This window comes from Lutra lutra, chromosome 2, assembly GCF_902655055.1.
Source record: "Lutra lutra chromosome 2, mLutLut1.2, whole genome shotgun sequence".
Taxonomy (NCBI): Eukaryota; Metazoa; Chordata; class Mammalia; order Carnivora; family Mustelidae; genus Lutra; species Lutra lutra.
Genome location: NC_062279.1, coordinates 96,943,845 through 96,961,164, shown reverse-complemented (window position 1 = coordinate 96,961,164; position 17,320 = coordinate 96,943,845). Strand labels below are relative to the sequence as shown.

The following is a 17,320-nucleotide window of genomic DNA, read 5'->3' as shown; positions in this document are numbered from 1 at the left end:
ATTAAGAACTTCAAAAAATTGTGTTATTTCACAGGAATGCATTATTAAAGACATCAGAGCCAATTACTGTCCAAGAAAGAAATTGGACCTTTTTGGTTTATAGGCACATTGTTAATTTAAAAAAATAAATAAAAATTAAAAACTAAAAAAAAAAAAAAAAATGGACACCTTAGGTATGTTAAATGGTATGGATTGCATCCAACAAGAAAGAGTAGATAACTTGGCACATTTTTCACTATTGAAAATAACTACACACACAAGCCTAATATGAGAAACTTAACAGATTTCCCTGTTTTTACTTAACAATACACAGAATAGTATATCTTGTTCAGAAGGCAGTATTGGAAGGTCCATTATACTGTCTGCCCATTTAGGTTTCTTTATATCATTTCTAAAAGTATATAAAAGCAGCCCCTAGTTCTACAATACAGTTTCCAAAATTGGATTTCCATAAAATGGTTCTAGGCACAGAGAGAGAGAAAAGAGTGGGGGCCAGAGGGAGAGGGAGGAGAGAGAGTGAGAGAACACTGGACACAGAGAGAAAGATACAAAAGAAGAAGAAAACACTTGAAAATCCCCCAAAATGCTAAGCCAGTAACCATGTTTACCTTTTATGCTGAAATACAATGATATTACCAAGACCTAATAACTTTTAACTTTTATAATCTCTATAATGAATTTCTGGTATGATCTCCTTTGTCGTGGTTGGCATATAATGATTTAATCTGTACTTCCCTCTTCCTTTAGAAAACAGCAATCCAAAACTACATACGTAGCTTGATCCAGAAGTGGTGTTTCATATGTATTTATGAATTTACTCAGATTATTACATGACAGCAGCTATTCCTCTAGACTTTAGTTTTTATTTTTTTTTATTTATTTTTTTAAAGATTTTATTTATTTATTTGACAGAGAGATCACAAGCAGGCAGAGAGGCAGGCAGAGAGGCAGGCAGAGAGAGAGGAGGAAGCAGGCTCCCCGCTGAGCAGAGAGCCCGACGCGGGGCTCGATCCCAGGACTCCGAGATCATGACCTGAGCCGAAGGCAGCGGCTTAACCCACTGAGCCACCCAGGCGCCCCTAGACTTTAGTTTTTAATCCCATTCGAAGATTAGAGTCCCACATAAGGATACGTCACAGTTCAGATCGGAATTTAGAATTACTTCTTGCTGAAGAGGGTTTATGCCACAGTAGACAAATTAAAAATAACAATTTACAAATAAGAACTGCCTGGAATTGTGTCTGCATCAGTGAACTTCCTGACTTTGGGAAATTAAAATGTTATGCAGCCTGCAACTTTAGCACTTTCTACTCATTAAAAAATTTGCATGTCACATAGCGCTTCCATTAATTCTCACATACAGAGGAAGTAGCAGAACTCTGTGCAAATTGTGGTGTGGACACACTGCATACCAGGAACCCTGGAATCGTAGGTGCCTTTAATGTGGGGAAATAATTTACCTCACAAATAGTCTCTTCTCGACTTGAGAATGATGTGTTTATAACTGTCTGGTGGGCATTTGAGAAGGTGCTAGTCAGTTTCCAGTGAGATTCTTGTCAACACAGCAATTTGATAGGAAAGCGTAATTGTAAGTGTCAGACAGTGAGTGCTTTTATCTACAGTTTGGAAGAAGCTGATGTCATAGCTGTATTTGTATCATCCTTGATATGTGTGGTGTCCCAGCTGGCAAATAAATATTCTGGTCGAGGACTGTGCTCAGCCGCCTCCGGTATAGTAAGTGCGGTTTGCTTTAGCGTCTTTCCCTTCTGGTAAAATATTTTCCTGTTTTTGAAAGCAGGGATGTGGTCAGAAAGTTGAGCCCACAGAAACCTGCTGAACACCTATGGGGCCCCAAGCAGATCCGTATGAGAGGACGAGGGCAAGGTCTTCAGCTTCTAGGATGGAAAAGGAAGCTCCAAGGGAATCAAGAAGGGTACCAGCTTTTACAACCACAGCAAAGCGTAGACTCCTCCAAGGTCACGTCCGTGCCCTGCCGGGGCTTTTGCTTAAGTATTCCTTTTTCCTAAAACTCCAGCAGCTAGGATGACGGTATCCAAATCAGCCTCTGGGTCAACATTCTTCCTCATTTTATTCTTTCGGTCAGGTGTCTTCACCACCGTGAATTACAGCACCCTCACCTTTGAATTTGATATTTATTATTCAGGAGCATTGATGAGGATAGAGGCTATTGCATCAGAAACACTTAGGCAGCCGATCTGCAGGTTTGATTTGACTCAACCTTTGGGTGAAATTTCAGATGTTCCTTCTTCATCCATAGTGAGTCACGAGAGAAGACTTTTACATCCTGGGATGTTAATTCCCTGATGTTCATTTGCAGAGAGCCGTGGTTGTTCCTGTAGGAACAGCGACCTGGATGAATTTTGTGAGGCTTGGCCTGCTGTCCTGTGAGGCAGAGGGGTGGGGATTACCTTGGCAATTTAGATAACTGACATCAGTGATAAGCAAATGTTCTTTTCAATTCTTGTTGTCATGTCCTTGGATTTATGTATTCATTTATTTGGAGTTCCTTAAGCCCCTGTCAATAAATAAACCCTCAGAAGAGTGGTAAATTATAATAAATGACCATGAGTGTCTTTGACAGACCTGACCTTTGACATCATTAGTGCAGTCCTGATGGGCTTGCTAGATAAGAACCAACCTGAATGGAAAAAAACAATATCTGGACATGTTTATTTTGAATGGCCCTTGAGATTTTTAATAAGAGCCTTTGCGTGGGAAGAAATGTGAGAAAAATCACATATTTTGGCTGTATGTAAAATCACTGACAAAAAGAAAGATCAAGCAGCCAGGTCAAGGAGAGGGGAAAATCCATGGGGACTAGAGAGTTTTCAAATGCTAGGCTCATAAAAATAAGGATAGATCTTATGAAGTGATTTGGTAAACTTCAGATACATAAATGTGCTTAAACTAACCAGAAACTTGATGATTTAAAAGCATGCACTGTTATAGAACACACTTAATGTTCTTTTAAATTGCGATTGACTTATATCCTTTTTATAACTTACATCCTAGCCCCCAAGTAAGATACAAATTAATTCTCTATTTTATTTAATCCTCACAGTATCATAATATCTATTTATAGGCATTAAGGTCTTAAAAGCAGCTTTGTATTGAAATATTTCGGGTAAATCTTGAGGGCAAGCAGGAACCCCTTATAAAACCCCACTCACCTCCATTTTGACTAGAGATTTGATAGCAAATCTGGAGAGTTTTAATTCCCAGATATGTACATCTAGACTTTCCTTATAGGTGTTCCTTAAATCTGTCTCAGGGGTTCTCAAACTTTGGAGGGCATAAAAATTATTGCTTCATTAAATAAAAAAAAATTACTGTGTCATTGTGTTTTAACTTAAAGGAATTTCAGAATTAATTTTTAATTTTATTCACGGTCCATCTAATTACCGACTTTAAGCCCTGGCAAAAGTTGCTTCTGACCCCAATCTACTGTGATCTGCTGACCAACCTAAAGCAAAATGATTTCTTTCAATATAATTAAAGTCAAAATATACCAAAAATAACATGATAAGTAGAACTTTTGCTAATCCTCCACTAAGAACTCTATTTTGCAAAGAAAGAAACTGAGGCACAGAATTGAAACTTGTGGGCTCACAAGTTAGCACGAGAGCCAACATAAGAACCCAAATCTGGCTCGTGGTGTAGTAAGCCTTTTTTCATGCAGGCTCTTGGATGCTGGAAGCAAGTGGTTGTCAGCTTTTATTGCTCTAAAATATTATTTTCTTCCGATGTGTAGTGTCCCTGCAATTATTGGTGTTTATTTCTTTTTTTCCTGTTGGCATCTTTTTTGAAAGGAATGATGTTTCTCCTTTAAATATTTATTTATTGTAACGTTCTGTGCCAAATACAATGCAATTATCATACATTTATATCATTCCAGCATGGCTTTCCAGTTACTTCAGAGTAGAAACTCCCAACTTCATTGTCCCTCTTTGCTTGCCCCACACTTGAAATAAAAGATGCTGTTTGGAAGTTGTTTCATTTAAGCAGGAAAATCTCTTATTTTAGCTTTCTCATGAATATAAATGATAAGCTTTCTAATGAAGAGGTGTTTTATGGTTGAAATAATTAGCATTACCTCATTCAATAACTGAATTGCAAATTAATCCATGAACATATCAGGCCCTTTTCTATTATAGCCTTGTCTCTCTCATTTAAATATGCTAATTAATGCCTGCACAGTATCTACATATATTATTGAGGCTGTAGCCGAAGAACTGGGATCTGACCTCTGCATTCCTGGTTCACCAGCTTTGTGACATTAGGCAAGTCCCTTCACAACTCTGTGCTCCGGATCTTTAGTCTGCAGATAGACAGAAAGGGGTTAGAATAAGAAATTCTAGTCAATGATCTGTTTTAACTCCTGAGAGTTTGTGAGTTAGGAAGGGCTTAGCCTTGATTTTAAGGAATATAAACCTGTCCAGTGATGCAAAGAGGTTCGGGCATGTATCACATCAGCATATTTGCTTAATAATTTTTTTTATTAAGATATTACTTAAGGCATAAAAGCAGTCTGTATTCTTTTAAAAAGCTAGTCATAAGTTCATGATCATTTTGGCTATTATCTATTATCTGTATCACATGAAAAGAAAAATTTTTAAAAGACTAGAAAAATCAAAGCTGTTGCTATGTATTGGAGAAATGAAGATTTATGTATAGTTTCTGGCTTTGTTTCTGAGAGTTCCCAAATATAAACTTGCCAAATAGACTCTGTTGAGGCATATTATTGCACAATTATGAGCCATGTGCTTGAGGATAACTCAATGTTACTTACTACGGTATAAAACCAAGGAGAGTTTGCTTTCTCCTTTAGGATACATGGGCATGGGTTCTCCTCTTTTATAATAATGGAATGTCAGGTGAAAAATAGGGGCAACCCCTCCTCTAGTCTCAAGGATGACCTTGTAAAATTAGAAAAATGCACTCCTTTCCCTAGTCACTTTACCACCATCAGCTGGAACATTGTTAGATTAACAATCCACATAGACAGTCCACACAGCTCTGAATGGGACCACCCGGAGCTGGACAATGTGATCTTAATTGAGGGGAGGGTGAAAACCAAATTTTAATCACAACATTTTTGGTTACTTTAAAATATCACTTCTCCCCTTTGGGACTCAGTTTCCTCACCTGCAAAAGACTGGACTAGATAACCTCTTCAAATGCTGTTTGGAGCAATTGTGTGGTGTTTTCTAGCACAAGGAGCATTTCTGACTAACTCTTTAAGACATCCTCCTCGTACTTCAGTTTTCAAACTACTTAGGTCTTCACTTCAAGTGGCTCTCCACAATCAGACATCCTCTAGTCCCTTTTCTCAGATCAGGAACATCTTTCCATTGAAAAATATATGTTCTTTAGAATTACTTTACATTTTCTTTTAAAAATTCCTAAAGGAGGTCACATGGGGCATGAGCATTTCCCATAGCAGAAGCCCTGCTGTGAGGTTGGCCTCCCCTAGGGGTGCTTACTGAGTCTCCCACAACCAGTGGCTCAAGTCTTAGATCATTCCCGGAGCCCCGTGCCTTTACCCCTTCTAGCAATCCGAGAGCCATGGTTTTGGAAGGCGTTACCAGTGGAGGTGCGTTTTGTTCCAGATGGGCCTTCCATTTGCTCGTTCCTGCCATTGCAGGACATTCTGTCTCTTTGGCCCTTGCCCGCTAAGTACCACAAACAACTCCCTCATCATTATGACAACAACAACAACAAAAAATACCTCCCTTGCCCCAATGCCAAACACCCCCTTTGGAAGTGGCACCACCTCTGGCTGAAAACTATTTTAGCATCAAGTTGCACTCTGGCCCTAGAAACTTGCTCCTGAAGCATGCTGCTGTATGGTTGCCAGAAGCCTCAAAGGCCATAAACCTCTTTCAAAGGAGAGCGTGAAGGAGTATACAGTATTTAAAAGAGTGCGTTTTAATACGGTATTTAAAATTAAAATATTTAATACAGTATTTAACACAGTATATAAAATACTGTATTAAGATACAGTATTAAAATAAATACAGTATTTAAAATACAGTATTAAAGGTCTGAAAAACGAGGCTCTTTGTCTCCGTCATAACTAAGGAACCGGAAATTCAAATTTCCTAAAATCACTCATTAAATGATGGGCTAAGTTGACTCTACAAAGAAAATCCCTTATGAACGTAGAGTCTTTGTGTACTTGCAATGTGCATCATAATGATATTGATAGAGCTGTCATTTATCGATTGCTTGCCATGGACCAGTCCTTGACACATCTCATTTACCCTTTCCACAGTTCTATGGGAGTGAGGACTCGCATTCCCGAACTCGGATTAGAACCCTTATACGTAGGAAAGGGAAGCAATCTGGCCAGGCTCTCCCAGTTAAGGAAGCAGCAGAGCTAGGATTCAAACTGAAGAATGAAAAACTCTGTGTCCCTGCCTTGGCCAAGAGCCCTGGTGCCTTTTTCGATGGCTTACTTTCAAGTAGTAAGAAAGTTAACTGAAATCCCTAACTTATGAGCCAGGCTGTTGATTGGGACACGAAAACAATTATTTTGCACCATGTTCGGCCAGAGATGTTATTTTTCATTATGGCGAGGACTGCTCCCAGCAGGGTCACCTCATTAGCTGAGGAAAATGTCCCCTGTTGTTCCGTGAGAGAAGGATCAGATGGAGAAGCTTAAAAACAAACTCTAAAAAGTGATTCTCTGCTCCCCTCGTTTAGGGGATGGAACAATAATCCCCTTCTTTTCCGATTCCCAGGCTCCTAAGTGACGCTTTAGCTCTATAGTTGCAGAAGTGTTTTGAAAAGGATGGAAAAAGTTTTATAGAGTTGCCTTCCAGAACTCTTTATCAGTGTTTCCATAACAGAGTAAATTGGGGTGTTGAACCATTAGTGAATATACTTAATACTCTGGTCTGTTTTAAATTTGCCCATGTAGGAAAATAACAGTTTGGCTAGATTGGTCCTCATTGGCTATGAGGAATAACTCATGGGGAGGCTTTCATTTTTTTTTTTTTTAATTTCTGTTTTATTTTTGAACTGCCTTGATGCAAATACTTAATCAACTATATTGATAGACCTACTGATAGACATCTCCCAAACCATGTGTCGCAAAAAACATCCATAAAATCTTGTCACTTTGCTCCCTTTGCTCTCCATTATCTAGAGAAAAACCAAAGCACTCTTTTCAAAATTACATTCGATCACAGGATTTTTATTTCCTTTAGGATAAAATCAAAATGCTTCCTCATGGCCCACCAGGCCCACATGTGGCTTCTCCTCACCCCTCGGAGCCTGCCTCCTCCCTCTTGCTCTCACTTGCTCCCCTCCCACCACTCCATTTTTATGTCAGGACTTCTGCATTTACTGTCCTTCTCTGGACCATTGTTCCCTCCTGAACTCAGCTTGGCTAATTCTTCTTCATTGTTCAAGTTTCAGCTCAAATCCTTTTTTTTTTTTTTTTTTTTTGAAGATTTATTTATTTCTCTGAGAGAGAGAGAGAGGGAGAGGGAGGAGGGGTAGGGGCAGAGTTCCTGCTGAGTGCTGAGCCCCATATACATAGGGCTCTCGATCTCACGACTCTGAGATAATGACCTGAGCTGAAATCAAGATGCGGACACTTAACGGACTTAGTCACCCAGGCGCTCTCAAATCCCAGTTCAAAAGAATTTATTCCCAGATTTCCTAAGTTGTCCATCCCTGTGTCTCCAGTCACATTACATTCTTTTGTTCTATTGTTCAAAATAATTTTTTTCAGCATTTGAATTGATCTTATCTATTATTTTTACTTGTTTATTTTCTGTTAAACTAAAGCAAAAGCAGGGACTTTTCCCATCTTGTGAGCCATCCTACCCCATGCCTAGAATAGAACCTAGTATATAATAGGGTTAGCCGAATGAATGAATGAGTGAATGAATTCCAGATCTGTGCCTAGAATGAAATAGAAGTCTCAGATGAATACCATAAGCCACCAAAATATTTATTGATTTGTGCAGATCGACATAAATATGGAGAAGTTGAGATTAAAATCAAAATTATAACATTCCTTTTTATTATTCCTTGGTCTGCCTGTCAAGAACAGGGATTCTATTGGGAAAAGGAGGTAGAAGTCAAGGCTTGCCCAGAACTGCTTCACATGGAGAAATTTCCAATCGTGTTATGTCTGTCTGGAGGAAGCCTTCTCCTTCTGTAAGACGCAGCTCTCCTGCTTACTCCAGTAGGCCCACACTGATTCTTATCAAAATTTTCAAGGTGAACTTCAGATCATCCCCAGATGTCCTCTTTCACACTGGTTTCCAGGCCTTCTAACCTGCAAGAAATGAATCTTTTGACATCCCTCTACTTAACACCTTCCCTGCCAGAGTGACAACATCAGTTACCTTGTCTCCTCTGCTGGCAGTGACCTCGTATGGTCTCAAGTCTTTGGGTTTGAAAATAAACCACCTTTCATCCAGTGCCTGTATATGTCCCAGATGTCCTTTTATTGAGTTCACAGAATACAAATGGAAAAAGGTTATTACCAGGCAGAAGTGTTTAAAAATGAAAATCAAACCTAATACATGGACTCAGACAACTGGAATAAGGAATATAATATTTATAAAACCGAGTAGGAGGTTGCAATCATTGCTCTAAAATAAAGCATTAAAAATTAATTCAGAGCAAACTTGTCTGTGCTACAGCAAACCTCTCTTTCATTAAGGTAGCACTGCATGTTTCCGCAGAATTAGTTCCCCAAAATAGGTAAATAGCTTGTAAGAACTGAGTGTTCTGCGAACTACAGAGGATCTACCTGAGACATGATTTAGGAGTTACCTTTAGTATGAGAGCACTACGGACCTTTGATTTTTGAACCAATTAATTGTGATTCTTTGCAGTTTCTCTACACTTTTTGCCCTTGAGTATTACCAGGAAAGTTTATTCATATGCCTCTTATTCATTTTAATTTGATGAATCCAGTGATACTGTATCATCTAATCAATTCGTGTGTTGCAGAATATTAAATATTAGGAAACTTGGGATGCCAGTTTTAAGTTACACTTTGAAATTTTCTATATAGTTTTCATTTCAAAAATTTTGTATTCCGCATTTGTAAATGTTTTCTCCAACTCTTCTTCCTGACATTATTTTTATCATCATCATCATCATCATCATCTTTCCTACCTGCCATACATTAAAAAGAAAGAAAAATAAAACTGCTCATGTTATCTCTGCATTTACTGCTGAGATGAAGTTTTTATGTTTCTCAATGTACACTATTCCTCTGATGCCCTAAAATAAATAACCTTATAACCTCTAGGCCCTATTGATTTCTGAATGATTTCAAATAAAAAGCATCCAGTTTCCATTGCATCGACAAACTGCTTAGTCCCAGGGCAAAACCTATTGGATTCCTTTTAAATGGAGGGACAAGAAACAACCAGAAAATCCAAAAAGTGGATTTGAGATGGAGGGAGGAAGGGTGGTCTCTGGTCAGCTCAGTAAATGGGTATTTAACCTTTGACCAACGATGACAGGTCTTCTTTAGTTCTATTAGACCAAGAGCAAGCTGTTATGATTAAATAAAAAAGGAAAAAACTGCTTAGAGCCTTGCTGAATATGTCCTGGGAATTAAAGCATATGGCAGGGATAAGGAAAAAAGATTTTCCTTATGCTAATGACCCTTGATGTCTGAAATAAATTAGATCCATTAGAGTTTATGCTCAATAAAAGAAAGACTTTAAGCACTCCAAAGTTAGTGACTCGAGACCAGTTTTGCTCTGAAATTCAATCTGCCTACTTATTAATTCTTGGTGAGGCTCCAGAACAGACAGGAGATGCGAAATCATAATTCTGTACTGAACAAGAATTTTAAAGGACCACAGGTTTCTTTTCCTTTTCTTTTAATTAAACCATTTTTCATGCTTCTTATTTCGTTTCCCTCATTAATTTGATTTTGTTCCCATTTTTGTTTCATTTTTTGTTCTTTTCAAGGTTTCCTTTATCCTATTTCAACTGAACAGAGAACCCAGAATGAATATGGATTTTCTTGTAAGTTTGATGTTTGGTTTTTATGTTGCTGAATAATCATTTAATGTGATTGCCCCCAGTTCAAGTTTACCTTTCTTTGGATCACAGATGTGCACACAGGAAATAGGCACCTAATGTATTCTAACATGAAAAACAAATTAGATTTTCACTGTTGAAGAGAAGAAAGGAGGGTCATTGTAAGCCTCTGCCAGCTTTCACAACTCTCAGTCGGCTAGGCAGTCCCGATAGCTGACAAACCATATCGGGAAATAGGCTGATCTAATAAAGTGCTGGGTTCAGATGCTAAAAAGAAAAGGGTTGAGAAAAGACAGATCTGTTGAGTTAGGAAGCATGCAGGTCGGGGACGTAATTACAGCCTGGTGAAGTAAGACCTTTAAGGATTTAGATAGAATATTCTGGCTGGAGTTCAGAATGCTGCTGCAGGCCTCGATTCTGCCCAGCAGTGTAGTGTTGTCCGCGCTGGGAAAGCAGGGCTCACACAGTCGGGAGGGTTCAGGCTGTCACCGGGATTCTGAAAAGATCTGTCAATATCAACTTGACTGATGGGAAAGCTGATATTCTGGAAACTTCGGGAAAGATAGTAGTAAAAAAAAAAAAAAAAATCTGTCACATGCTGTGCATTTAAACACAAAATGCCAAAAGAGATGAGCAGTTTCCAACAGGGAATTCCTTTATATTGTCCATGTGTCAAAGAAACTGTGACCCCAGAGTTTAGGTGAGCCACTGGCAATCTACATGAAGAGTCATTTTCCGTATCAACTGGGTGGCTGTGAGTCTTAGGACAGAGTCCTGGCTCCTCAACTCTTAGGAGTCCCTGGAACTTATCTGAATATGTTATCTGAACATATCTGAAAATTCCCTTTCCCCCAAATCATGGGTGTATAAAATGGAGCATAAAAATGCTGTTCTTGACCCCCTAAAACACCAGTTTAATCACCTCTTTTGCAGGAACGGAAAAACTTTGGTTAACTTTGCTGAAAATGTTTGTGGGTCACGCTAAACTAAAAACAGACTTAAAGGTGCCTGCGGAGTTCTGGAAAGGTTTCATTCTATTCATTTTGTTTCAATTATCAGTTTCTATCACCATGCGCGGTCTGATCGAAGCACGTTCTAAAGCGCGTTCTATGCTACCAAGGCAATATGCAACATTTACAGGAATTTTCCTCGGGCTTTACCCAGAAACAGACCCCCAGCAGACTGCACACTGTGTTGGTCCAATGCTTAATTGCCTTCGCGGGCAGTCTGACCTTTCTGATCACTGAACCAGGCCTTTATGTTACTCAGTGCACCATCCAGACGTATTTGATTCAGTAACAAGTAGCTCAGACTCTGACCAGTGGCCATGAGAAGCTCACGGTTCTCAGAAGTGACACCGAATCTGTATCAAAAGCCTGGAGTTATCTGCATTGACCTCTGCTTCCCAGATCCGAGTCTTCTGAAAGCACACCTTTCAAATCCATCATGTTTTCTTCTAATATTTGTTTTGCTTAGTTATGGATAACATTCCCGGCCACCCTTTCCCTGATTTAGGGGAAAGTGAGAAGAGTGTTACGGGAAGTAATTTTATGACTTGGAAGGATACTTAGGAAAATATTCTAGTTCAATAAATATACAGATTCCAAACATGCCGGCTATTTCTAACAGAGTATTTATGTTTATGTTTTTGGAGAACTCTCGGTGAATTCAAAGCAGCCTTCCAAACTTTTTCACCTGAAATTAGTAATGGGCTTTGCTTTTTTCCCTGTGGGTTGGGATGGTTTCAGTTCCAGTTTCTTTTTATACCTTCTAATAAATGGTCTGTTATGCTGCCCAATTTAAGATAGATTAGTGGGTGGATAGATGCAGAGTGAGAAAGGAAAAGAAATCAGAGATAATTTTCCACTGAAAGGCCACAGTCGTTTTATATAGCTTTTGAAATAGATTTGAAATTAACCTATAAAAAAAGCAATAAATGTCTGAAAAAATTACAGCAATATGGATGTGTACTGTGGGAAATTTCTCTAAGCAGTTGGTCCAATGTTTCCTTGTCCTCCCCAGCTGCTCCTGACTCAGATGATGTTGCTCTGTATGTTGGCATTGTGATAGCTGTGATAGTTTGCCTGGCCATTTCTGTAGTGGTGGCCCTATTTGTGTATCGCAAGAACCATCGCGATTTTGAGTCTGATATTATTGACTCCTCGGCACTCAATGGAGGCTTTCAGCCCGTGAACATCAAGGCAGCGAGACAAGGTCAGTTGACATTGCACCTCACACCTGCGATTTACGCGTGTCAGCAGCATCCCTGGGTGGTGTCAGAATCAGCGACCTTCAAGTCATGTCGTTCAGTTCAAACATAAGCTCCATGAAGACATGGATTTGGGTCTGTTTTATTCATTATTCTGTTGACCTCATTCCTATAACAAACCAGAGGTGGCAAGATGAACAAATCTTTTTTTTTTTTTTTTCTTAACAGGTTTCTCTGTCATACTTTCAAACTTTCACTTTAAAAAAGCACAGAGATTGGTTGACTGATTTCTTACATCTCCTTTTTTTTTTTTTTTTGCCTCTTGACAAGACACCTTGCATTGACATGAATAAAATGGTGTACAGATGGATGACCTCAAATCCAGTACAGACAAGGGAAACTATTTACTAAGTCACTGAGTTGGGATCACTGTCTTCGAATCCAGTATGTTGACTTAGGAACAATGAGTAGACTTGAAAGCAAAATTTAGAATGAACTTGTCTTTTTGTTTGTAGCCAATAATAAACTGGATCACAGTAATCTAATTGCCCTGTTTCCAACAGAACCTTAGAGTCTATCCATCTCTAATATTGACTGAGTTCATTTGTTTTTGGCTCAGAAGGTCTCAGGGGAGCCTAACTAAATAGAAGTTGCCTGAATGGAGAATGCAAATGGACTTCCTTTCTCTTTCTGACTCAGATCTCCTGGTGGTACCCCCAGACCTCACATCGGCCGCAGCCATGTACAGAGGACCTGTCTATGCTTTGCATGATGTCTCAGACAAAATCCCAATGACTAACTCTCCAATTCTGGATCCACTGCCCAACCTGAAAATCAAAGTCTACAACACCTCAGGTGCAGTCACCCCCCAAGATGACCTCTCTGAGTTCGCATCAAAGCTGTCTCCTCAGATGACCCAGTCCTTGTTGGAGAATGAGGCCCTCAATGTGAAGAATCAGAGTCTAGCGAGGCAGACTGACCCATCCTGTACTGCGTTTGGCACCTTCAACTCTCTGGGGGGTCACCTCATTGTTCCTAATTCAGGTAATTCCTAGATATTTAAGTTACACAGCTCTTGAAAACGTATTTTTGTACCCAAATCTTTTTCATTTGTTTGTTCTCACGAGGCATGAAAAGTTAGTTGTAGCCTAATCTAACCCAAATCCATTTTTGATGTAAATCAACAGTACTTCAGACAAAATCAGCCAAACCATTCATCTTTCTCCAACCAACTCTGAAAACACTTCCTCTAGAAATATTATACTCACAACTTTCTGCCAAGGTGTAATTTAGAACTGTCATTGACCTTCTTTTTAATAGAGCTTCAGAAGGCAATGGCAAGCGAGAAGTGCTCACTGTTGTCATCACACTTTAAAAGGACAAATTAATTAGAAAACATATTAGTTGGGTCGCTTCCAATTTACTGTAGGAAGCAGTACTTCAGAATACTAATTTTTAGATCAGAGGACATCATGGTAGATATCAAATCTTTATCTATTAACTCTTTATTACACAGTCTTTAACCTCAAGGTATTTGTAAGGTACCCATGCCCACCTCTGATGTATCTGTCTGGAATCGCAACCTTATTATGTGTAGTATATACTTTTTTCAGCTTATCATTTAGTTATCTGCTTCTAGAAAATAAGTATCATAAAGGTCTTACAAGGTGAATTTACGTTAGTGACTGATAATGTTTGATTAAATTTTAATATTTTTTAATCAGTAAGGAGTTTGTGTCTATTGGTCCTAAGAGGGTTAATGGATTCCTCTGTGAGTCTATCTTAGCTCTTTTGGACAAGACTAAGTATTTTGCAAATACAGCAAAAAGGAACAATTTGATTGACCTAAAGTCCTCATGTGGCATACACAAATAATATAATGTGTAAATAGCCATATGCCAAGTTCTGTATAGAACCAGTGGATCTGCAGATCTGAATATGAACTTGTCTTTGATTCTTTCTCTTATTCAGTCCCCCATTTCAATGCCTTGCCAATTTGTCACACCATCCCTTTAAGAGTATATTTTAATAAATTAAAACCCTTAATGGAATATCATTTTTCCTTTTATCTATACATTTTACATAACTGAGATCATATATTATATATGTTTTTTCACCTTTTTCTCTCTAATTCTCATGCTAATGTATGCTCTTTGAAATCATGACTTAAAATACATTTTTTAAAAGTTTATCAAATAAATAGATCAAAATATACTCTCTGGTTCCTTTATTGCTTGAACATGATATTACTCTCAAGGCAGGTTTTTTTTTTTTTTTTTTTTTCATGATATTCACTGGATTCTACATTTCCTTCCCATTTCTACACCTGTCACTTTTTCATATATGAATTATTATAAAGGCTTCTTAAGTAGAAAGGAGGAAGATAACATGTAGTAAACACTTTCTGTGTACTAGGCAGTGGTAATTTACATATATTATTTTACAACAAGTTTCCTAACCTGTGTTAGGCCTTACTCTCACTACTTTACATTCACAGTTTTATTTCATTCCTAAAACATAATGGTACATTTTATTGTTCCCATTAGAAAACATAAAAATACCAAGGGTCGGTAGGCTCATGTGTGGCCTTCCTGCATCCACTCTGTGCCTCAGCAAACAAACCATTCTATACCCTAGATGCCATCCCGCTTCCCACAGCACCACAACTCTGATGTTAACTTTCCTTCTCAAGAAGGCCAAGACTCAACATTTTCAACCAGTCACACAAAGGCCTTTGAATAACTGTTCCTCCTTCACTCTCCAGTCTTTATTCTTGAGACTTTCCAACATGGTCGGGCAAGTTTCCTTATTGCTCTCTGCTCATTTGGCATATTCCATTTCCTCGCTAATGAAATTATAAGTTACTCAAAGACAGGAACACTGTCTTACTTCTTGGCATTCCCTGTTCTGCCAAACAGTATACTCGCCATGGCGCTCCATAAATTTTTAATGAGCTGAAAAGAAACCCCATTTATTGGAATAAAATCATGGAGACAAGTATCTTCAGGTTGCTGCCCACCCTGAATTATTCTTTGTGATGACGCTGCGTGAGGCGGGCCTCTTCTTATAGTGTGTCCTCGGACGGCCATCGTTGGCGTCTCCTAGCAGCTTACGAGAAGTACAAATTCTCTACGCCCCCTGAGTCAGAAACCCTGAATGTGGGTCCTAGTGATCTGGGTTTGAGCAAGCCTCCAGGTAATTCTGATACAAGCTCAAATTGCCAAGCAGTTGCTGTAGGCCCTGTTAATTTAGAACAAGCTTGACCCCCACCCCCTACAAAATGGTATCAGTTAGCAACTACATAAAAACTTGCTTGGCCTGCTGTGACTAAAAACTAGCAGTTGTCTGATCATTTCCTAGAGTTGTCCATGATGAAAGAAGTTCTTCACCAGTTATTATTCTGTTATGGCAAAACACTGATGCTAACCAGATATTTCAGAAATCAATGCTTTTTGATATCATGGATGTTACAATTTCCCTGACTTTGAATTTTGCGGGGATTTTTTTTCTTAAATTAGAAAGGATGCATCATTACAGCTGTTTGAAATTTGAAGAGCGGTTGTTGGTTTTCCCCTCGTTTTACAAGGAAAACAACAGTGGAACCATCTGTCTATTCCTTAAATAAAACAAGAGTCTAAAAAATGACATCATTCCTTTGAGTAATTCCATAACAGTTCAGAGGGAGCTGTGGTAACAAACACGGCCAATAAGGAAGGAAGGCAGGGCAGCTTTGAATATTTACATGTCTTTAGAGAAAAAGCAGGCTTGTGGCTACATGATCACAAACTCTCCTCATTCCCTTTCACTTGCTTCAAAGGCATTCTGTGAAGTTTCCTTTTGATTCATAGGTCTTATGTGACTGCTTTTCTCTTTTGCTATTCAGGAGTAAGCTTGCTGATTCCCGCTGGGGCCATTCCCCAAGGGAGAGTCTACGAAATGTATGTGACTGTACACAGGAAAGAAAATATGAGGTAAATATGCTTTTTCTGGTGCTCTTGACTTTATCAATGTCTGACCTGGAGGAGAATTGTGCAATCGAAAGAATAAACCCAACATATTTTTGTCTTGAGTGCCCTGCTTCCAACATACCCTTTTTTCTCCTAGACCTCTAAAAGGTCAGCTTCTCTTTATCTTTGAAGCTTCAGATACTTTTGCAGATCTTGAGTATGGGCCAAGGGCCAGAGACCTTTTCTCAAGTGGACATGGGGCCATTATAGCTGAAAAAAAAAAAAAAAAAAAGGCCAGAAATGTGATCCATAGATCGTCTAGAGAGATACGTGGGTAGACACAGAGACATCAGCTTCATGTGGCCTGACTCAGGAATCCAGCCCTTTCCCATTATAGGGTCAAAGGCCACAGAGATTAGACAACCCCTTAACCTCTGACCTCCCACCCCCACATCAGCCTGGTACTTTATCCTCACCTGCGGCTTCTTCTTTTCGTGACTCCCCCTAGCTTAAGTGTTATCAACCTCCTTCTTGTGTTCGGCACTTACAAATTCCGTATAGAGCCTTTCTAAAGGGATCTAGGGTTGATTAAAGCTAGATTGGATCATGAGGCTTTGTTTTGGATGTGTCCTAATCATAAAGATGAGGTGATTTTAAGTAAAAATAACAAGGGGGTTTAGAAGTCCTAAATACGATTTTCTGTCTGTCCTCTGACAATCTAACAAATGGTCTCTCTTGGTTAGTTCCCACATAAAACACGTGCACTAAATAGTGCTTGGAAGGCCTGAGGAATTAAGGCTTCTGAAGTACACTGAGATCTTAAAATAAAAGACGTTGTTGAAATGAAAATCCTTACATGTAATTATCATTGTTTTTCCCAAGGGGAAAGGCATCGGCTCTTCGGTCCTGAGCTGCACATACAAAGCCTGAGTGACAAATGTCGAACTGGGTTACCATTATAACACATTACACCTTCTGTCTTCCCTCTCTCATCCTCAGAAAAACATCCATTTTTAGTCTTGTTCTTCAAAAGCCGAAAAGCTCTTTTATCATGCTCTCGGGTGGAGATATTGGCATTTATAATCTGCAGGACCCAGAACATTTTTTTTTCCTCAGG

The 17,320-nt window shown here is 38.9% G+C and overlaps 1 protein-coding gene across 3 annotated transcripts in view; it reads left to right on the top strand.

Moving 5' to 3' along the window:
- Positions 1-17,320, top strand: part of UNC5C (unc-5 netrin receptor C) — a 359,485-nt gene that overhangs the window by 302,884 nt on the left and 39,281 nt on the right. The window contains exons 8-11 of one of the 3 annotated variants that reach the window (XM_047718024.1): positions 9,976-10,032; positions 12,070-12,261; positions 12,956-13,300; positions 16,140-16,227. In XM_047718024.1, the coding sequence (XP_047573980.1) occupies positions 9,976-10,032; positions 12,070-12,261; positions 12,956-13,300; positions 16,140-16,227 (682 nt within the window). The remainder of the gene's footprint in view (positions 1-9,975; positions 10,033-12,069; positions 12,262-12,955; positions 13,301-16,139; positions 16,228-17,320) is intronic. The other 2 variants (XM_047718026.1, XM_047718027.1) reach the window with 2 other exon arrangements.